This window comes from Herpailurus yagouaroundi, unplaced genomic scaffold (genome assembly GCF_014898765.1).
Source record: "Herpailurus yagouaroundi ecotype Mexico unplaced genomic scaffold, PumYag 185, whole genome shotgun sequence".
Lineage (NCBI taxonomy): Eukaryota > Metazoa > Chordata > Mammalia > Carnivora > Felidae > Herpailurus > Herpailurus yagouaroundi.
This window is the reverse complement of record NW_024412416.1, coordinates 2,974,021-2,995,998: the sequence shown is the minus strand read 5'-3', so window position 1 is coordinate 2,995,998 and position 21,978 is coordinate 2,974,021. Positions and strand designations below refer to the sequence as shown.

The 21,978-nt window shown below is 49.1% G+C and overlaps 1 protein-coding gene across 1 annotated transcript in view; it reads left to right on the top strand.

The window, feature by feature from the left end:
• Positions 1-21,978, top strand: part of EFL1 (elongation factor like GTPase 1) — a 94,433-nt gene that overhangs the window by 5,708 nt on the left and 66,747 nt on the right. Inside the window, exons 5-8 of the mRNA XM_040493495.1 lie at positions 1,109-1,208; positions 7,982-8,133; positions 8,370-8,536; positions 13,734-13,872. Of these exons, the coding sequence (XP_040349429.1) occupies positions 1,109-1,208; positions 7,982-8,133; positions 8,370-8,536; positions 13,734-13,872 (558 nt within the window). The remainder of the gene's footprint in view (positions 1-1,108; positions 1,209-7,981; positions 8,134-8,369; positions 8,537-13,733; positions 13,873-21,978) is intronic.

Below are 21,978 nucleotides of genomic sequence, written 5' to 3'. Positions count from 1 at the left end.
CCGCTTGCCTGCCCCAGGCGCGCCCCCCCCCCCCACCTCCCACACGGGGCTTCCTCCCGCCGCCCGAAGCCTGCCTCCCCGAGTTCCGTCCCACGAGGTCCCTTCATTCGCCCGCCCACTCCCACACGTGGCCGTCATCCGGGCTCTGTGTGATTCCGCACCCTGCGTGGCCTTGCTCCGCAGTCTGTCCAGAGCGGGGCATTCGGCATTTCTGCATCTGCCTCCCTGGGCCGCACGGTGATCTCTCACCTGCTTGAGAGGACAGCTTTTCCCCCCGGGGTCCCTGCTTCTGCCTTGGGTTCCCTTCGGTGTTGTCCCGGTGCGGCCTGGGCGATCGGGCCAGACCCGCCACCCTGCTCCTCCCAGCTGTGCCCCGGTGCCCTAGGCGACATGCCTGGTGTGTGTTCACTTCTGACTTCCTGTGACTTTGTTCTTGCTTGAAGTTTACTGTCGGCTTCTTTCACTGACGTGCACATTATTTTGGTGGGGTGATTTTCTTTCTTTTTTTTTTTTTTTAATTAATCAGGGCACCCGGGTGATTCAGTTAAGTATCCCGGAAGACACTTGATTATGGCTCAGGTCATGATCTCACGGTTTGTGGGTTTGACCCCACATTGGGTTCTGTGCTGACAGTGTGGAGCCTGCTTGGTGTCCTCCCCCCCCCTCCCTCCCGCTTGTGCACCCCCCCCCCGCTCATGCACCCTCTCTCAAAATAAATATAAGCATTAAAAAAATTAATCAGTGGTTTTATACCTCTAAGAGGTAAAGAAAGGTGTCAATACGTTGATAGGAAATTGTGTTAGATTGTGTAGATTTAGGGGAAATTAACACGTTATACTACTGAGTATTTTTAAGGGTTTTGTTACTGCTATGATAAGATAGTCCCTTCCGTTTTCTAACTTGTGTAAGTTGTGTGTATTTTATTAATGAGCTACCTTGTTGACTATTGACACATGGGAACATTCCTCAGTGTTCCCCCTTGCTCACTGGGTCTAGGGAAGAATTTGTGAGGCTTATGGTGTGGGGGGTGGGGGGGTGCTTTGCTGGCTTCAGCTCCGTGTAGGGTTGACGGGAAAAAGAGTGACATTTTCACTCCCTGTTTGTGTAGCTTTCCTGAAATGTGGGAGTGAAGACACTGCTCCCGTCATCATCTTTGTTTCCAAAATGTTTGCCGTTGATGCCAAGGCTTTGCCGCAGAACAAGCCCAGGTAAGGATGGGGGTGGGGCGGGGGGGGGGGTCACGTTCCCAGGGTGGCCCAGAGGGGGTGTGGGCGGAGCGCGCCCCTGCTTTTCTTCCCCAGCCCCGGACTGCTGGTGAGCCTCCCCTGTGGAAACATACGGTGTGCACCCTGCGAGGTGAGATCAGCTCCGGGACGGTTGGTGTGCATTGATGTGAAGTCCGAAGGAGAATATAGTAACAGTCGTAGCCACGGGTAATTTTTAGGGAGCATCCGGCAAGTTCTCCAAGCCTGGCTGGCGACCTCAGTGGAGATTTATAAGTGCGTGAGCATCTCTGCTGATCTGCGTGGAGGTGGGGCGTTGGGGCCTCCCGAGATGGATGATTTCGCACGGTCCCCGAGTCTTGGAGAATCTGTTCTACAGCATCCGGGTTTTTCCTTCCCGGCCCCGCTCCCTCCCCCTGTAGTTCAGATCCTGGTCCGTTCTTGGGGGGATTACTGGCGCCTCCCGGCCGGCTCCCCTGCCCCGGGCTCCATCGTGTGATGTCGGGGTGTGGAACGAAAACTTGACGTGGGTGCCTGGAGCCCCTCTTGTGTAGTACCCGCATCTCCTCTGGCCATTCTTTGTAGGCATTTTTCCAGTAACCCGAGAGAAGTACCATAAACATGACGTCTTAAGAACGTCCAGTACACCGGGGAGCATCTTAAGTCTGGTTCTTGTGTGTTATAAATAACGACGCTCAGCTCACTGACCGCACCCACCGAGCTCTCACAGTACTCGCGCCCCACCGCTGACGGGCCGTGCGGACCTGACAGCAGTTCTCCAGTGGGAGAAGTTAGTGTTTCTCTTGTACCTGCAAGAGAAGCCAGGCGCCTTAAGAAGACTGAGTTCCACGCTCAAGGTCACAGAGCTGGAAGGAGGCCACAACAGTGTCTGAGTCCAGGTGTGTCCGCTTTAAAGGCGACAGCCTTTCACTCCCTGGGTGGAGTCTGGCCTGACTCATCCACTGTGGCTTTTCTTTCTTTTCTTTTCAAGCACTTACATTAAAAAAAAAAATTTGTTTTCATGTTTATTTATATGTGAGAGAGAGAGAAAGCATGCGAGCAGGGGAGGGGCAGAGAGGGAGAAACAGAGACAGAATCTGAAGCAGGCTCCGGGCTCCGAGCTGTCAGCACAGAGCCCTACACGGGGCTTAAGCACACGAACCGAGAGATCATGACCTGAGCCGAAGTCGGACCCTTAACTGACTGAGCCACGCAGGTGCCCCTCAAGCACTTACATTTGAGTATGTTCTTCGTTTAACTTTGAAAATGCTGCTGTAGTCAAATATTGAGCCAAAAGCAGCAGCGAGTAGTGAGCTGTGACTCTCCCCCCCTCTGCGCGCTGTCTGCACGGGACCCCGGCAGTGAGTGCTGTCCGCTGGCCCCGTGGGAGGTCAGGCAGGGGCCGCCCCAGGATGGTGCCCCTCAGCCTCGCTTTGGGATTTGCGTCACAGGCCACCGGCTCTGCCTGGTGCGTGTCTTCAGCCTCTTCTGCTTCCTTCCAGCAAAGAGTTTGTCAGGAGAGAAAAAGCCATTCTGAGGACAGTTGACCTTAAATTCAGTGATCTGGTGACCCTTTTCCTATGGACTACGGTAAATTGGCAGGACTTCATTTGTCACACATGTGACGTGTCTGTGCTTGACGGTGGCCTGGGTGAGAGGCCAGGACGGTGGTTCAGTTGTCACGAGCAGACGCTGGCTTTGAGAGCCACACAGCGTGTCAGCCAGCTGCGCATCCCCACACGAGAAGGCGTCCTTGCGGAGCAGAAACTGCATGGTCCTTGCGGTCTAAAACCATAGTAACGTCTCCTGGCTCCAGTCTTGGTTCTTGGTCCCCTTCGCCATGGAATGTTACCTTCCGGCTGTCCTCATAACCTTTGCAGTGAGAACTTCTAGAATCTTCTCTCGAGCTGTCTTCCTTCTGTTGCAGCTTTCACATCCGTCTAGTGCGGATCCATGGCCCACGGCCCCGGCACCGCACCACGTGCCCCGAATGTACTGAGCCGCTCCGGGCTCCCTCTTCTGAGTCCTTGCCTGCGTTCCAGGTCCTCCGCAGTCGGGCCGCACACCGCTGCGCCTTCTGTCCAGCCGGCCCCACGTTTGTTCTTTGGCAGAGCTGGCTCTCTCATACCGTTACGTCACTCTTCTGAGATACCTGGGAGCGGATGCGTGGATGCGTGTTTTTACCTCTCCTTCCTGCCAGCGCCCTTCCTCCTCCCCCGGAAAGATGTCCCTGGGAGACCGAAGCCCCCAGCTGCACCTTCCTTAGTCGCTGTTCTCCTTTGTCCTGCAAGTCTCTCTCTGTAGCAGAGAGCACTTTGCTCTGCCGAAGTTTGAGAAACCTGTGTTCTTACCAGGATGGTGCTTCAGGGCCAGTTTCTTATAATTCTTCCCAGTGGCGTTGGGTTTGACCTCCAAAACATCACAGTAAGTGGTTTCTTCCACCATTTTGTGCAGCCGGTGAGCAGGCCCAGGCCAGAGTGGGGAGCGGGAAGGAGCGCGTTGCTGGGCACAGTCCTCGGCTTCTCCCTGAGGGTTCTGGAAAGTTCCACCTAGTGTGGCTCTTCACCCTTCACTCCTGAATCTAAGCCGGCGGCCATCCAGCTTCCCTGCCCTTTTCCCTCTTAGATTCTGGGACTGTGTTTTTGCTGTTCCCAGCCATAGTCTATCACAAGTTCTTACTAACACGTACGTGCTCTACATGTGTGCTCAGGAGCACTTTACTGGGAATTTTTTATGCCGTTCTTCTCCCCCTGAATGTCTGCATCTGTTGCTTTTGCCTCCTTCTTGAGAAACAGCTCTTTCTCTAACAAGATGCTGTCTTCAAACAGAAGTCACTCTTTTCTTTTTTAAAAAACAATATTCATTTTTTGAGAGAGACAGAGTATGAGTGCAGATGAGGCAGAGAGAGAGGGAGACACAGAATCTGAAACAGGTTCTAGGCTCTGAACTGTCAGCACAGAGCCCGATGCGGGGCTTGAACTCACAAACTGTGAGATCACGACCTGAGCCGAAGTCGGACACTTAACCGACTGAGCCACCCAGGTGCCCCCAGAAGCCACTCTTCTGGGTTTGTCGCTTCACATCCTCTCAGCTGCCTCTGTTCCAGCTGCAGCGGCCTTCCAGCCTGTCCTCGGACACCCCAGCCCCCTCTTGACCAGGGTCACAGAGGCCAGAGCAGGAGCATTCTGCTTGGAATCTGGAGGGTGGATGGATTTGTGTTTCTGCCTCTTCCCTTCCCCGCCCCCCCACCAGTTCACCTGCCCAACCTTTGGGTCAACGTGCTCACCTCTGCTCTCTTCCATCTCATGTTAGTAACTACTGTCCCTTCAGGAAGAGTCAGCCACAGTTAGTCAACTACAGCCTGAATAACTCATCGCCCACGGCTGTTCCTTGGCTGGTAGAACTCAGCTTTCTTGCGTATAAATTCCTCTTTGTTCTCAACAAACGCTGGATACGCAGTGGGTGCCGGGTGTAGTCCTTGCTGATTTCTGTCTGGCTCTCTGCTGTTGCCCTGCACACCGGTCCCGGCCCACGGCAGTGCCGGGCACGGAGCAGGTGTTCCCTGGACGGGCGGATACGTGCGCAGATGGGAGCAAGCGTCCATACGTTTGGCGCTAACTTGATGAATATAAATGCTAATGCTCCCCGACCGTGTCGTGAATTGAGGTAGAATGAGGATGTAACTTACGTGAATGGATGTTTCTTTTGACCTAAAGCTAACATCATCTGCTTAATGTGATGATTATTTTATCCTCTTTAATTCCTTCTGAAGGGGAGACATCCTGGGGATAAGGAACACAGGGTTTGGAGTCCGAGCTGGATTTGAATTTCGGCTCCTCCCTCTATTTTCTGTGTGACTTTGGGTCAGGTTAAATTTCCTGAGCCTCTGCTGTATCAGCTGTAAACTGGAGATGATGGTGTCTGTTTCATTTAGTTGTTGTAATAAATATGTACTATCATACATGTAGGGGGATTAAGACAACGTCGAGATTCTGGTGATAAGCCCGTTGAAACAGACTGTGTCTCTTCACCTGCAAATAGGTGTCTCATATTTTTTTCCTCCCTGTTCTAACAATAACGTTATATTTTGCATTTCTTTTTTAACTCAGATACTCTTGTAAGAGGTTTTAGCAAAAGTCTTGAAACACGGTAAGTCATCCTGGGGCTGACTGAAGAAACAGCTGGAGGCTTTGGCTTGCAGCGGAGCAGGGGGAGAGGGGCCCGAGTGCAGGCCACCGAAAGGAAAGGGGGAGCGGATTTGTTGGATGTCGCTCCGGAGCACAGGACTGCAGCCGTGGCTAGAAGTTGTAAGGAAGGAGAGTCCATCCTGTACTTGAACAGGCTTCTCACACGTGGAGCTCCCTGGAAAGAGAGGCTGGTCTCTTGCAGGGGAAGCAAGCCTCCAGCCCCAGTTCTGGCTGCCTCGTGACCCCTGGTCACGCCGCTCTTGGCCGCTCATGTTTTTGTGACCTGTGACACAGCCCCACAGGGACATGGGTCTGACTGCAAGGGGACAGCTCCTAGAACCAGACTCATCCATTTTGAGGGGGAGGTGCAAAGGGAGGAAGGACTAGCGCCCAGTCCTGGTGGGAGACCTTGTCTAGCAGGTGGGAATCTTTCTACACAGCACTGGACAGTCAGTGATGTAAGCGGTTCCCTCCCTGACTGGCCCGCAGCGGGGATGTAGGCGGTCCCCTTCCAGGTTGGCTCACATGAAGTAAGAAGGAGGAAGAGGTTTCAGGCCCCTGGTATAGGAGCTCCGAGAGTATGTGGCCATGTGGAATGCACGTGAACGGTGCACTTTCAGAACGGATATCTGAACGGGTTCCAGAGCTTAGGGGAGCGGAGGGGAGAGTGGCATGGCAGCGTGGGGATGAGACCACCTGTCAGGTGTCAGGACAGCGGTCAAGGAGAAAAGCAGAAATCATGGGGAGGAACAGCAGAAGGGAGGCGCATAGGGACAGGACCACACACAGGAGGGAGGCGCAGAGGGACAGGACCACGCAGAGTGGGCAGCTTCCAGAGCTGGAGTGTCCAGTTAGGACCAGAGCACCGGCCGGAGTGTCTGGACGCTTAGCCCCAGAGTCCGGGGCTAAGACACTGTCGTCCCGCCGGCCTCAGGGAGGCGGTTGGTCTTGCCTTGTGCCGGGGCTGAGGTGCAGGCGGGTCTGCGCAGGCCCACACGCGGGTGAGGAGCCTCGTTCTGGGAATCCGTGCACCTGCTTGCTTCTGCCTTCCAAACCGAAGCTCCCCAACAGTGTGCATTTTTATTCAACTTAGCGCTCCCTTTTCTAAGACCCTCACTGTGGCCCGATCGACATGAGGGTAAGTCTTTAGGAAGACAGCTCGTTCCCCTTCCCCCAACCAAGACTAACCCCCAACAGACAGACGGCCACACACCGCCTTTTCTGTGCTGGTACTTGGGTCCAACGCAACGGCTGATAATCACAGTTTGACCTTTTAGTCCAGCTGAATTTCCAGCGTTCAGCCTGACCCTAAACCCTTCCTCTTGGACCCAGGTTCTTTGTGAACATGTATTCTTTTTTTATATATATTAAATATAATTTATCGTCAAATTGGTTTCCATACAGCACCCAGTGCTCATCCCAACAAGTGCCCCCTCCCTGCCCATCACCCACTTTCCCCTCTCCCCCACCCCCTGTCTACCCTTAGTATGTTCTCAGTCCTTAGGGGTCTCTTAGGGTTTGCTTCCCTCCCTCTCTGTAACTTTTTTTCCTCCCTCCCCTCCCCCCTGGTCTTCTTCCTCAGAGATTTTTCTCAAAATCTACATATGAATGAAAACATATGGTATCAGTCTTTCTCTGCCTGACTTATATCACTCAGCAGAATACCCTCCAGTTCCATCCACATTGCTACAAATGGCAGGATTTCATTCTTTCTCATTGCCAAGTAGTATTCCATTGTATATGTAAACCACATCTTTATCCATTCGTCAGTTGATGGACATTTTGGCTCTTTCCATAATTTGGCTATTGTTGAAAGTGCTGCTCTAAACATTGGGGTACAAGTGCCCTTGTGCATCAGCGTTCCTGTATCCCTTAGGTAAATTCCTAGCAGTGCTATTGCTGGGTCATAGGGTAGGTCTATTTTAAAAGTTTTGAGGAACCTTCACACTCGTGAACATATATTCTTAGGTATTTGTGGGGAAAACCTCAATTTTTTAAAAGACTTTATTTTTGAGAGAGGGAGTGCATGAGTTGGGGAGGGGCAGAGAGAGAGGGAGACAGAGGATTCAAAGCAGGCACTGCACCAGTAGCATAGAACCCGATGTGGGTCTTGAACTCATGAACTGCGAGATCATGACCTGAGCCAAAGTCAGAAGCTCGACCGACTGAGCCACCTAGGTGCCCCCACACCTCCATTTTTTGCCAAGGCCTTATGCTTGCTTCTCAGCAGGGGTGTTCTGAGCCCTGGTATCTCACTCGTTTCCGGCCTGTCCTCGTTGTTTGCCTCATAGAAAAAGGTGGGCATCAGGGTCAGGCTCCGTGCCGTGGCGTGTGGCCGTGTGTGGGGCCGTGGACTCTTGTGTGTCTGTTCGTGAGCTCAGAGTAGCTCACGCGGCATTGTAGAGAAGACATCGCTACTGCGGGGGGAGAGCTCGCAGAGACCGTGCCTGGAAGGGGCTTGGGACCCGTCGCCGTCTTATCTGGCCCTGCTGACCGTTGCCCTTTCCCTGCGCGAGCGGACCCAGAGGTGCTGGTGTTGCCAGGTGTTAACCTGTCTGTGACCTCCTGTAGACCTCTCACACAAGAAGAAATTGCACAGCGGCGTGAGCGTGCAAGACAGAGGCATGCAGAGAAGCTCGCAGCGACGCAGGGGCCGGCGTCTGTGGAGCCCCTGGAAGACGGCGGTGCCCCGGAAACAAGTCCAAAGGGAGAAGAGACGAAAGGTACAGCTGTCCCTAAATAGGTTTGGTGCGAAACAGTTGTTTTAACTTAGGACGCTCCTCCCCTGACTCTGGAGCTTGGCTTTAACTGTAGCTTTAATCAGTGTTCTGTCATTCTTGGTGTTTCTTTCCTGAAACTGGGCCACATGTCTCTTATTCACCGTCTGCTGTGTGTTTTTAGGCATCTCCTGGACTGGAGGGAGCACTCGTGGCATTCATTGTCCTTTCGTTTCTGGCAGGTGATGAGCACCAGGTGGAGGGTAAGACCCTTAAACCTCAGCCCGAAGAAGGAAGCAACCACGAATCTTTCGTTGCTTTTGCTCGAGTGTTCAGTGGTGTGGCTCGAAGAGGAAAGAAAATGTTTGTCTTGGGACCCAAATACAGCCCCGTTGAGTTTTTGCGGCGGGTAAGAATTAGAAATAAAATGTCACTGTAAATGTGTTTTGTTTTAAGTTTATTTTGAGAGAGAGAGTGTGTGAGCAGGAGGGGCAGAGAGAGAGGGAGTGTGAGGAGCCCCATGCGAGGCTCGAACTCATGAACCGTGAGATCGTGACCTGAGATGAAATCAAGTCAGGCACTTAACCGACTGAGCCACCCTAGCGCCCTCAAGACGTTAGTATATTGTTTCACGGTTCTTAAATGTTTCTGTATTGGTTGAGATTACCTGATTGGTAGGTTTATTTTGTCTCTAGAAAGGCATGTTCAAATGAATCCATATATCTCCTCTTAATATTGCTTTGGTAACATTTGGTAAATCTGTCTCAGTGGCATTTGGAAAACTGAACCAGTATGTGAACTCAGTTTTCAGGCCTTATTTAACTGTGAGGCTTTCCAAGGCCAGAGGAAAGGGCTGGTTAAGAACAGCTGTCATGCGGGGGCCACGGCAGCGGCAGGACTTCATGAAATACGGAGATTCAAAAACGAGGGGTCTCAGGCCAAGGGGAGGGGCAGTGAGCAGGTGACAGGCCGCGGTCACGGTCACGGCACGGCAGGTGGAGCCCAGAAATTGATCAGGAAGGTCTGTAAGCAGGTGAACAGCCAGCATCCAGTTACGTACACCTGAGCCGAAGGGCAGAAAACTCCACGGGCTTGAGTGACCTCAGGTCACTTTTGGACGTAAGCAGAGCGTACACATCGTAGTTAAATCGTGAAGGTCGCAGGATGATGAGGATGCCAGAGGTGCAGACGGTGAGTCAGGATCAGCAAGGAGCCGCGAGAGCTTGTAAGAGTCACTGCCTCACGAGCAGAAGAGCGCACGGTCCTCTCCTTGCGGGGAGAGCAGGGAAGCTGCGGACTCGGCCGCGGCGGAGACAGAGGGGCAGGGGGAGGGTCTGCCGTCAACTTGCCTTGCCTAGAGTGCTCTGTTCCGTCAGTTTTAGCTGTTTAATCCTTGGCGATGACTCTGCTGAGCGGCCCTCGACGGGCTGTGGCATGTCGTGCTTTGGCAAGAGGGAGCGCGGCAGCGGGCGTGGGGACGGGGGCTCATGTGACACGCTGTTGTTTACGCTCGTTGACACGCTGCTTTAGACGTAGTTGATGGTTTGTTACTCACCAGTAAGGCTCGAGTGGTGGCCCGTCTTCTTCCTTCTTTGTTCTCTGTACCGTCAAGGTGAGGAAGAAACTTGTTACTTGGCGTGGCACGGAGTTAGTGGGCTTTACGAAGTCCACGAGCCCTCCAGTTTATCTTCTCTGTGGAGCGCAGCTCTGCTCTCGAGGGGCTGGTGGCTGAAATCCACTTGTCCTGTGCCACCACCCGAGGGGCAGTGACGGAACGACTTGACCGCACGGAGGACTCCGAACTCCGGTGGCCGGAGCCCCGGAAGGTCTCCTTCCCACCTGCTTTTCTAAACTGTCACGGGTATCGCACACCCAGAGATAGACCTCACGTGGACTTGGGGTCCTGTCCGCCGGGTAGCCTGCCTGTTACAGACTACCGCGGATGGAGCAAATCCACGGTCTCCGTGTTTCTGTGGAGCGGGAGTCCACACCGGAGTGTAGACCAGACCGTGTTCTCCGGAGGCTCAACCGGGAAGGGGTCTGCCCCCGGGGTGGCTCGGGTTGCTGGCCGAGTCGCATCCCGGTACCTGAGGGCTGAGGGCTCCACGTTCTTTCTGGCCTAGAAGCCGCCTGCGGTTTCCCGTCATTTGGCCTGTCCCGGCTTGGCGGTGCCCCTTCCAGCTGGCAAGGAGAGTCTAGGCTGAATTTATCAGCAAGACGGTCTTGTGTGCTGTTACGCAAGCATGAGAGTGACGTCCGCCGCCTTTGCCGAACGCTGTTGGTGAGGAGCGAGCCACCGGCCCCGGTCACGCCCAGGGGAGGGGGTTGCGTCAAGGCGTGAACACCAGGCAGCAGGAGTCATGGGGAGACCACCGTCAGTCTGTCTGCTACTCTTTTGCCTTTTTTTTTTCTTTTTTTTGTGGTTTTACGACCTGTATATGCACTGAGAAAAATCTCTTCTTTTTGAATTTTGTATAGATGGAATCTTACTGTCGGTATTCTTCTACAGCTCAGTTTTTTTCACCTAACATTGTGAGGTGGATCTAAGTCGACACCTGTTCCTGTACTTCGTTCGTTGTTCGTTGCCGCGTGGTATTCCGTTGTGTAGACAAACGTTTTATGTTTCCATTTTGCAGTTACTGTGTATTTGGGCTGCATTCATCTTTGGCTCATCTAAACAATGCTACCTGGAATACTTTCGTACATATTTCCTTAGGCACATTTGTGAGAAGTTCTCGGGAATACACCCTTAGAGGGATCCTCTGGGTAACAGGATCTGTACATCTCCAGCTACCTGGTTAATTCCAGATCGTCCTCCAGAGGAGCGTCCCGTGTGTCACCAGCTCCATTTCCACATCGTCCCCAAAATGTGCTGTTGTCAGGGTCTTAATTTTTGCCAGTCAGATGTAGATGACCTGGTCCGTTCAAGTGGTTTTAATCCACATTTTCTTCATTATCCTTTTAATATGTTTATTGGTCATTCGTGCCTTTTCCTGTGGAGATATCTTTGGGTCATTTGCATATTTTTCACTCGTGCTGGATATATTTTTAATACTGGTTTTTAGATGTTCTTTGTAGAAGCTGAATGCTAATTTCTTGTCAGTCCTAAGTTTTGCAGATTTCTTCTCCAGCTCAGTACTTGTTACATGTTCTGTTAGTACATTTTAATATAAAGAAGTTCTTAGTTTTAATGTGGTGGAATTTACCAGTCTTTTCCATTATGAGTTTTGGTTTTTGTATCTTGTTTAAGAAAATTTAAATTATGACCACACGGAAGCCCAATTTTTGCCTGTGTTTCCTTCTAAGGTTTATGTTTTGCCTTTCACGTTTAAATGTTTGGTTCAGTATTTATATATTCTATGAGGAAGGGATCCAGTTTTGTTTTTGTCCCCATACAAACACCAGTTGTCCTAATACGATTCATGAATGTCCATCTCGACCCACCGCTCTGCCATCTGTCCTAAGTCGCGTTTCGTTTGCGCCTTGGTCTGTTTCTGGACGAACAGACTTCACTTTCTCTGTTTGTGTGTCACCGTGTCTGTTGAGTGCTGACTTCACTTCTAAATGTTTTGATATATCAAAGGCTGTGCCCTCTACCGTGTCTGTCTTTGTGAGTGCCTTGCTTATTGCTAACTCTTTACTCTTCCATATAAAGTTGATGGTCGGCTTGACAGGTTCCACGAGAAGCTCCTTTGAGAGACCGATTGCTTTAAATCAGTACATGTGTTTGGTACGAGTCAACCGTTTGTAATATAGAATCTATCTGTGAATCTATCAGGCATACCTACCTGTTTATTTAGGTTATTTTAAATGTTTTTCACTAAAGTTTTACAATTTTATCCATAAAGATACTTAATCACTTTGTTAGACTTCTTCCCAGCTATCTTATATTTTGTTGCCGTTCTAAAAGTTACTGTTTAAAAAAATGTATTTTTTCTCTTGCTGATGTAGGGACAGCTAACTTTCTTATTTTTTTTTTTTTTTAATTTTTTTTTTTTCAATGTTTATTTATTTTTTGGGACAGAGAGAGACAGAGCATGAACGGGGGAGGGGCAGAGAGGGAGACACAGAATCGGAAACAGGCTCCAGGCTCTGAGCCATCAGCCCAGAGCCTGACGCGGGGCTCGAACTCACGGACCGCGAGATCGTGACCTGGCTGAAGTCAGACGCTTAACCGACTGCGCCACCCAGGCGCCCCGGGACAGCTAACTTTCGTATAATTATCTTATGTCTAGCCACCTTGCTCACAGTGTCTTACTAATTATCATTTATCTGTAGCTGGTTCTAACTGGATGATTATATTATCTATAGATAATTTTTTTGTCTTCCAATTTAATCCTTTTTAAAATTTCTTTCCAATTTGTCTTTAGAGCTATCCTGCAGAGCTGTCATTGAATCAGAACATGTACATTTAAACATAGCATGCGCCCGAAAGGCCCACATTTTCATGGGGTTTCCAAGTTCACCCTAACGCAATAGCTTCTCCCTCCTCTGAGTGTCTGTGAATTTACTTGCCTGTAGTGCTTTTTTGTCACTCACTCTGTTTGTGATGTTAGTTATCTTTGTATATGCTGTAACTTAACATTTTTTCTTTTCATAGACAGCAGTAGCACGGTGCCTTGGGCCTGTGGGTACCAAAGGTTAGCTGGTTGATTTAAAGGCCTTTAGGGTACTTGCACTTATATGGAGGTCGCTGAATGATACTGTCTTGAATACTGAATAATTCTTGACAAAACTTAAGATCAAATATGATATGAGGTGAGCACATAAATCTGTTATCCCTGCAGCATATCCCTGCGGTAACTTGCTCCGTCTTCTCATCAGTGTCCCCGGTATTCACGGCCTTCCAGATTAACAGCATAGCATGTAATAGCCATGTTTGGCCATTTTCGTGGTGTTTTATCACTGGCTGCTCTCCCGCTTGGTCATTTCCTTGTGTAACTCAGTACCAGCACCTGCTCTTGCCGAGTGCTTGCAGGGCATTATGATGAGATTAAAACAATTTTTTTAATGTTTATTTTATTCTTGAGAGACAGAGAGAGACAGAGCACGAGCCAGGGAGGGGCAGAGAGAGAGGGAGACACAGAACCCGAAGCAGGCTCCAGGCTCTGAGCCGTCGGCACAGAACCCGACGCAGGGCTCGAACCCACAGACCGTGAGACCGTGACTTGAGCCAAAGTCGGACGCTCAACTGACTGAGCCACCCAGGTGCCCTTAGATTAAAACAATTTTAAGTGGTAAAAAGTGTGGAAGTAATAGCACAGTGGTACCAGGACTGGTGTGTGGCACGGTTCCCGTAAATACTGGCCAGGGGCTGTGGGGATTTTTGTGTTTTGGCTAATGTGGCGGTACTAGGTCACAGAATTTATATTACTTAGTCGTAAAACTGATGACTGTGTCCCTTTCTTGACAGTTTTTAAATACTTGAGAAATTTAGATTTTTTCATAAAGCGTGGCATACTTTCTATCACTTCAGATTTCCGGGCTTCAGGTTGATGTGACATGACCGCACCATCTCCCCTGTGGATCAACGTAACCTTATCGGCACGAACTACGTTTCTATTTTACGTCTCCTAACTTCTCTCCCATCGTTTCTCTTTGGCCAGGTGCCGTCAGGCTTCTCCACCCCACTGGACGACCTCCCCCCGGTCCCCCACATGGCGTGCTGCACTCTGGAAAACCTGTATCTCCTGATGGGGAGGGAGCTGGAAGGCCTAGTGGAGGTGCCTCCAGGAAACGTGCTAGGTAAGGCGGCGCTGCGGGCCCGTCGCGAGCCTCGTCTACGCTCCATTCTGAGAGGTCGCCCTGCCCTACCTGCCACACAGACTTGTGAAATTTTGAAGGAAATGGAAATGCTTTGATCTCTTTTTCACCTTGATTATTTTTTTCTGGCGTCCTGAGCCTTTAAGTTTGTGCGTTTGAGCAGTTAGCATGTGGATCCGTAACTTGCTGTGGGTTCTGGAAGTTCTGTTTTTAAAAGTACTGCCTAAGTAATTGGTGAATGCCCTGTATTTTTTTGTTTTTTTGTTTTTTTTGTTTTTTTTTTTAACGTTTATTTATTTTTGAGACAGAGAGAGACAGAGCATGAACGGGGGAGGGACAGAGAGAGAGGGAGACACAAAATCTGAAATGGGCTCCAGGCTCTGAGCCGTCAGCACAGAGCCCGACACGGGGCTCGAACTCACAGACTGCGAGATCGTGACCTGAGCTGAAGTCGGATGCCTAACTGACTGAGCCACCCAGGCGCCCCGTGAATGCCCTGTTTTAAGCTGGGGCTCTGTTTGGTTGGGAGCAAGAAGAGGGATTCCTGCTCACTTAAAAGTCAGTCTGGATGAGTAAGACACTTCTGGTTCTCGGTTATTGGAAACTATTCTGATGTAAAGTTCTATTTAACTCATTTGCTCTGTTCCAGTATTTTTTATCCATTAAATGTTGCTTTACTAATAGTAGTTATCAGGGCAGCTGGGTGGCTCAGTCAGTTAAGCATCTGACTCTTGATTATGGCTTGGGTCACGATCTCATGGTTTGTGACATCAAGCCCCGTGTCAGGCTCTATGCTGACAGCACGGAGCCTGCTTGGGATTCTCTTTCTGCCCTTCCCCCACTCATGCGCGCACGCTCTCTCTCTCCCTCCCTCCCTCCCTCCCTCCCTCTCACACACACATACACACACAAAATAAATAACCTTTAAAAAAAAAAGAGAGAGAAAGAGGGGTTCCTGGGGGGCTCAGTCAGTTAAGCATCTGACTCTTGATCTCAGCTCAAGTCATGATCTCCTGGTTCATGAGATTGAGCCCCACGTTGGGCTCTGCACTGACAGCACATAGCCTGCTTCGGATTCTCTCTCTCCCTCTCTGTCTCTGCCCTTCCCATGAACACGTGCACACTTGCTCACTCTCTGTCAAAAATAAATTAACTTAAAAAAAAAAAAAACTAATAGCGTTTATCAGTTTATATCCATAAATACTGTTTGTCAACCCTGCAGTGTTTCTTACTTACTTGGCTTCGGCTTCTGTGGGCAGAATTCACGTTTTGATGTCCTTCGTGAACCCTGAAGTCTCGGATTGAGGGATTTTCCTCGGAGCATCACGGGACCTGAGTGTGTGAAATGCTCTACGTCTGTACTGCTGCTTTCTGAGCCCGTAGGGTGCTTGTCGGCCATAAAGCTGTGTACTGGGTGATTGCTCGGCTGGGAATTCTCTTTATGTTTTAGAGAAATGGTCTAGACTGCGGGTCCACAACAGCTAATGATTGATCTGGACTTTGTGAACTTGAGACCAAGAAACTTGCCTGAGCATTTTGCCACTCCTTCACAGAGACCCATTCTTCTCTTTATGCTTGAATTCTTTTCTTGTGGAGGGGCATGAAATTAGTGGAATTCCTAGCTTCTCATCAAGTGTTCCCCATTCTCTTCCAACCCTTTGGAAAATGCCGGCGGACCTTGACGGTTGGTATGTTTGTGAGCTGCCGTAGCCAGCAAAGTACCGTATCAGGAAGGACATGGGAAGAAGAATGAATAATACTCTGTTTTTTATTTTTTATTTTTTTCAACGTTTTTATTTATTTTTGGGACAGAGAGAGACAGAGCATGAACGGGGGAGGGGCAGAGAGAGAGGGAGACACAGAATTGGAAGCAGGCTCCAGGCTCTGAGCCATCAGCCCAGAGCCCGACGCGGGGCTCGAACTCACGGACCGCGAGATCGTGACCTGGCTGAAGTCGGACGCTTAACCGACTGCGCCACCCAGGCGCCCCTCTGTCTTTGTTTATAAGCCTTCCTTGGGATGGCCATGTTGCTCAAATTCAGCCCATTTTGTTTCTTCAGTGAAAGGTAAGGCGGAAGATCTTGGACCTAACGCTCAAGGGCAAGAGAAGGGATTTGTAGAGCGAATGGTATTTGCCATGTCTCCTCCCGTTAAGGCCCGGCATTTGTAGTCTTTGCCTGGTCGAGGTTGGGAACTTGACGGGCAGCCGTTCTCTCTTCTGGATTTCCATCTGCCGTCCGGGACTGAGGTTCTGCAGCTGATAAGGAGGGACGCCATCTCTCTCTCATCTGCTTCTCCAGGCAGCCCTCCCCTGCCATCTGCGGCAGGAAACCTACTGTGAGCTAGAACTTTCTTCCTCTTGGAGAAGAGACATGTGCCCCCTTCCCTTCTCCTGATATTTCAGAATAATTGCGAGGTGATGGTGAAGGTGCGTAAACATTTGCTTACCAGACGTAGCGATCTGGAAATAACGCAGACGGACGCACCACTTTGGGTCAAAACGCGTGGAGGGGGAAGCCGGATTAATTTTGCCGAAGAGCTAAGCTTGTGCGTAGCTGCAGGTAACCAAAACCCAAACGCACGCTTGTGACGATTTTCACTCACCAGGAAGCCTGAGCACAGACAGTCCGGGGCCGGGGTGACGGCTCTCCTGTGTCCTCAGCGAGCCAGGTTCCTTCTGTGGGCCTGTTTGCAATCCTAGATTGCGCCCCCAGGGAACCAAGGTGGCTCTAGCATCTCCAGGAATCACAGCCACGTTCCTGGCAGGAAGAGGGCACTAGGGCCAAAGGCCTTCTCACGGAGCTGTTGTCATTTGGGAAGAGATGCCCGCTCAGTGACTTCTCTGTAGTCTCATTTTTTGTGGCTTTTGTCACGTGGCCGCCCCTAGCCGCAGTAGGAGCAAGTTGCTGAGTATCTTACTCTTACAGCCTCCACAGTTAAGACAAGGAGTTTGGCTTCTGAGTGGCTTTTGACCAGCCGGTCCGCACGGCCGCCCACGCTCTCCTCCCACGCTTGTCTAGCGCTGCCTGCGGCCCCTCTGTCAGGATTCTGTTTCTTTGCATTCGGGAGGGCTGTGCACCAGAAGGGTTATGAATGTGGCATTGAAGGAGCTGGAATCCAGCCAGCCACTCTGACTTGCCTTCTGACTGGAAACGAAAATAATTGTTTTCCTTTTATTACTCCAAATCTGACTGAGCCCCGTGCAGGACTAGAAAACACGAGGATGCAAAAATTCTGGTCATAGTTTTGCTGGTTATTAGCCTTAGTTATATGGCCGCAGGCCAGTCGTATGACCTTTCTGGACTTGAGTTTCCCCAAATGATTTAGACCAGAGCAGTGATTGCTAACGTTTCGTGTGGTAAAAATAGACTAGCCACTTTAAATTTGTTTTAAGTAGACTATTTGTGGGTTCCCAGGACTTTTATTATATTTCTCGCATACTGTTACACTTACCATACATTCTAAACGTTAAGGACAGAATATTAAATAGCATTCTATGGCGTACTTTCTTTGGTCTAGCTATAAAATATACACAGAATTACATTTTGTTTGTAAAATACGCACAACGTTTGAAGTTTAAAATGGCCAATTATTATGGTAGGTTGACATTTCCGTAAGGATGGGGGGAGGTAAAAATTCTTAGTACATACATATGTCATGAAAATCTAGAGTGGGTTATATCAGTTTTCCACTGATGAAAAAAAAGTCCAAACTACATTCTCTCTCAGGGCCCGGCTTTAACTTTTCAGGCTTGCGTTTCTTAGAGAAGACCCTTCAGATCATTAGGAATTAGGGTATCTCCCTCCCTGGTGCTTCTTTGGAAGAATACTGGTTACTTGGTTGGGTCAATAACCCATTTAAGTGGCCCCATCGGAACCTCTTGAACCTGGTTACCAGCCTTGGAGTCAGAGTGACCCTTGTAGGCAAAAGCCACTTGCTAATTGGTTACAAAACTGGAGCACTTGTCATAGGAGCAGCAGTTTCAGCAGCCACGTGTTTAATAAGGAACTTTCCAAAGCTGGGAGGAGGTTCAGGGAGGAACAGAGGAGCAGGCCCAGGGCTGCGGCGGGTTGAGTGGGGAGAAGCCCTCTGCCAGGAACGGACAGGACAGCCCAGGGGAATGGGAGCTGGGCCGCCAGCCCCGAGGCTGCTGGGCCGGGTCGGCTGAGCGCGCAGCGGGGGTCAGCACCGGTGGGTTTGCTGTGTTTACTGGTTGTGTTTTTCTTTCATTTTTTTTTTTTTTAAATGTTTATTCATCTTTGAGAGACGGAGAGAGAGCATGGACAGGGAAGGGGTAGAGAGAGGGAGACACAGAATCTGACGCAGGCTCCAGGCTCCGAGCTGTCAGCACAGGGCCCGACGCGGGGCTTGAACCCACAGACCGCGAGATCATGACCTGAGCCGAAGTCGGACTCTCAACCGACTGAGCCACCCATGCGCCCTGATTTTTATTTTTTTAATGTTGATTTATTTTTGAGAGAGAGCACATGTAGGGGAGGGGCAGAGAGAGAGGGAGACACGGAATCCGAAGCAGGCTCCAGGCACCGAGCTGTCAGCACAGAGCCTGATGCGGGGCTCAAACTCACGAACTGTGAGATCATGGCCTGAGCCGAAGTCGGACGCTCAACCGGCTGAGCCACCCGGGCGCCCCTGTTGGTTGGCTGTTTAACTTAAAACAGGTTTGTCTTCTTGGGAGATTTCAAGTTAAAAAAAAATAAGATGGGCCGCTGAATTTGGTGGAAGTAACGTACACGTTCCGGTTACCTGTTGCTGCATCATGAAGCGGCCAAAGCCTGAGAGCTTAAAACAAAGTCGGCCGTTATTTTTTTCACAGATCTGCAGTTTGGGCATGGCTTAGCGGACAGCTTGTCTGTCTTTCCCAAGGTGTCCATGGAGCTGCCCCTGGCCTGGGCGCGAGCGTCCCTCACTGTCCGGGGGGCTGGTGCGGGCTGGCTGGGACCTTGGCTGGGGCGTGGGACTGGGCCTGAACGCGTAGCCTCCCCCAGGGCTCCTGGCCTCCTCACAGCGTGGTGCTGGGCTCTGCAGAAGCTGTATCAACGTTCGTGACCTAGCCTCACTGGCTTTGACCTCACTCCGCACTGGAAGCGAGTCACCACGACTGGCCCATCTTCAGAGAGAGGAGACTGACTGGCAGACATGTCATAGAATTTGTGAACATGTTTTAAAGTGACCGCACCACGAACCGCAGATAACTCCTTGTTGTCTTTCATATTTTAGCAGGCCCATGACAGGGCGCATATCGCAAGTTAAGATGTGGCGATGTTTATAGCGATCGGGGCAGGCCTATAAATTGCGTCTATTTTGCTCTTGTTAACTTAGAGAAAAGGTTGTAATTCCTACTTAATAAGAAAGTAACAGAGAATGATATGCCTTATGTCCATATGCTTTTCATCAGAAATGATACTGAGTAGGATTTATCAAATGCAGATGAAAATTTTTGTTGGAGAAGGAAATGAAAACTCATATGGCATTTTTGCACAATTCAGGGTATATAGTCAAAGTCCAAAGGAAAGTTCCTTTATTGGCACTTGAAAAATGCAGATTTCACATTTGAACTCGGCTATAACTCACTTGGAGAACTTGCATTGACTGATAAGTGTGGAATAGATTTTGTGGTCTGGAAATAGTTGATTTAGAGTCTCAAATGATTTAATTCCAACCTGATGTCTAAAAAACTCAGATAGATGGGACCGCAGAGACCTCCCCATGTTTCACACACAATGGCCTTTTGTTCAGTCCCCTACCAAGAAAGTCTCTGAAAATAAATGTTTGCTGCAGGCTCCTATTAAAATGTGAGGGGAAATTGAATTAGGATTCCAAATCTTTAGCCTTTTTTTCTACACTTTCAGATCTCTTCCATATGGCTAAATCTTTAAAATTTCAAGGCCATATTCTAAGAGGAAATGTGATATTCCTCCTGTCACAACAGGGGGAAAAGAATATTAATTAGCTTTTTTTCTGAACTGACTTTAGTTCTTCACGGTTCGTCGCTGGGTGATAGGAAGTCAGTGAAAAGTGAAAGCTGAACGAAGGGTTTGCGTGTCTGTCCGTCTGCCTCTGAGTCTGTCCGTCTTTAGTCAAGTGGAGCAGTTGAGGAGCCAGATCCTTCCAAGGGCACTACACGCAGATTTGATGTTGTTATTTCAAAGGAAATCTCAACAGTCTGTGACTCTTAAGTCTTTGTGGTATTTTTTGTAATACGTTAAATTCACTTACTAGTGAATTTCTTTTAAATACACCTTATTATCAACATTGCTTCACTGGGAAAGAATCTGTTTTAATCAGTAAATGACCGGAGCCTTACTTAGTGTTAAAAGTTTCAGCTGGTTTTCCTAATTTTCCTTTTACAGATGATAGCGATTTTATTGTTTCCTTATCATGTGTCTTGTTTCTTATTTTTATATCTGCCTGTAAAAATGTGATAGGTAATAATGACCACTGCTATACTCTGATATTCTGTCTGGTTCTTGCCTAACTTTAATGCAAGTACCCATTGATTCATGTCTCTTATTTACCATGCCACCAAGTATGCTTTTTTTTCCAACCGAGAATAGATACTAAATTTTATGGGTGTGTTCTCAGCAGCTTTTCTAGTCGCTGTAATTGATGTCGTGGATCATATTTAATTATTTCCTGATTATTCTTCATTGTGCTTGCATTCCTGGGGGGAAAAAAAAAAGAAAAGCAGCCCCTGATCATTGCCCGTTCTTGTCACACACCGTTCTGTTCGGCTAACTAGCATTTCGTCCAGATTTTTCTTGGATGGTAAGTAAGTTTGGCTCTTATTTTCTTGGTATTTCCAAAACAGGAAACTTCATCTCTTACCCCCTCTAGAGCTGCTCCGTGTGATGGCAGTCAGTAGCCTTGTGTGCTTTTTAAAATTTAAATAGGTTGGGATCAAGTAACATTAAAGGTTCCCTCCATCAGATGTACTAGAAACCACGCGTCCCTCCTGGCTACCGAACTGGATGTTGTCGTTCTAGGGAAATGTCTGTAGAAGGTGAGAATTATCTTTCCTTTGAGGGTTTGGAAGTAGTTCACATGTAAAATCATCTGGACTAGGTACCTAAAATGTTTGATTCTTTGAGTCTGGTCTGTTGTCTTTCTCCTGACCCGTTCTGTGTGTGCGTTCTTTATTTCTTTACTATGTAAGTTTGTCTTTGTATTTTGATGTTTGAGCTCATATGTGAATTCTAAGGGTTACGTTTTAAGTTCTCTGTAGAGGTCGTTTTCAGTATCGTGTAGGCCAAAATATACTAGGTCCATTTGAAATATGCAGATAATGAATGAGAGTTCTCTGCTAGGAGAGGGATAACCACCAGGCTCTTTATATCCACATATGAACGTTTGTTTCTTAAAATTGTGGTAACAAACATAATGTAACATTTATCATCTTAACCACTTTTAAGTGTGCGGTTGAATCGTGGTTTTTTGATGTAAAATTAATCACGCTTTCTGTTTAAAACCTGTACGTATTTCTTTCAGAGATGATCTTCTCTCATATTCATAGCTTTTTGTGTCAGTATGTTTGCTGTAACTCCCAGGACAGGGATGCACGGGGGTGCAGTAGTGGTGTCTCATTCCTGACGGTGTAGGAGTCCTCAGGTACATTATGCTGTGTTTCCACGGGATTTCATCTGCACAGTCTTCATAATGATACAGTGACTGCCATCACGGTTTCTGTTTACTAGAGTAACTTTTTAAATGTGGGGGTGCCCAGATGGCTGCTCTGTTTGGTGGCTGCCTTCAGCTCTGTCATGACCTCACGGTTAGTGAGTTTGAGCCCCGCATCAGGCTCCCTGCTATCAGTGCAGAGCCTACTTTGGATCCTGTCCACCACCTCCCCCCCGCCCCTCTGCGCACTCACGCTCTCTCTCTCTCAAAAATAATCATTAAAAGATTTTTTTTAACGTACATAGATGTTGACATTTATCAAATAGTCTTTTCTACACCTTTCAGGTGATGTTTTCTCTTTCTTGAGCCACTTACGCCATGAATCACAGTAGTAACACATTTCTTACTATCAAATGAGTCACGTATTCCTGGAATAAGCTATTTGTTGAATGC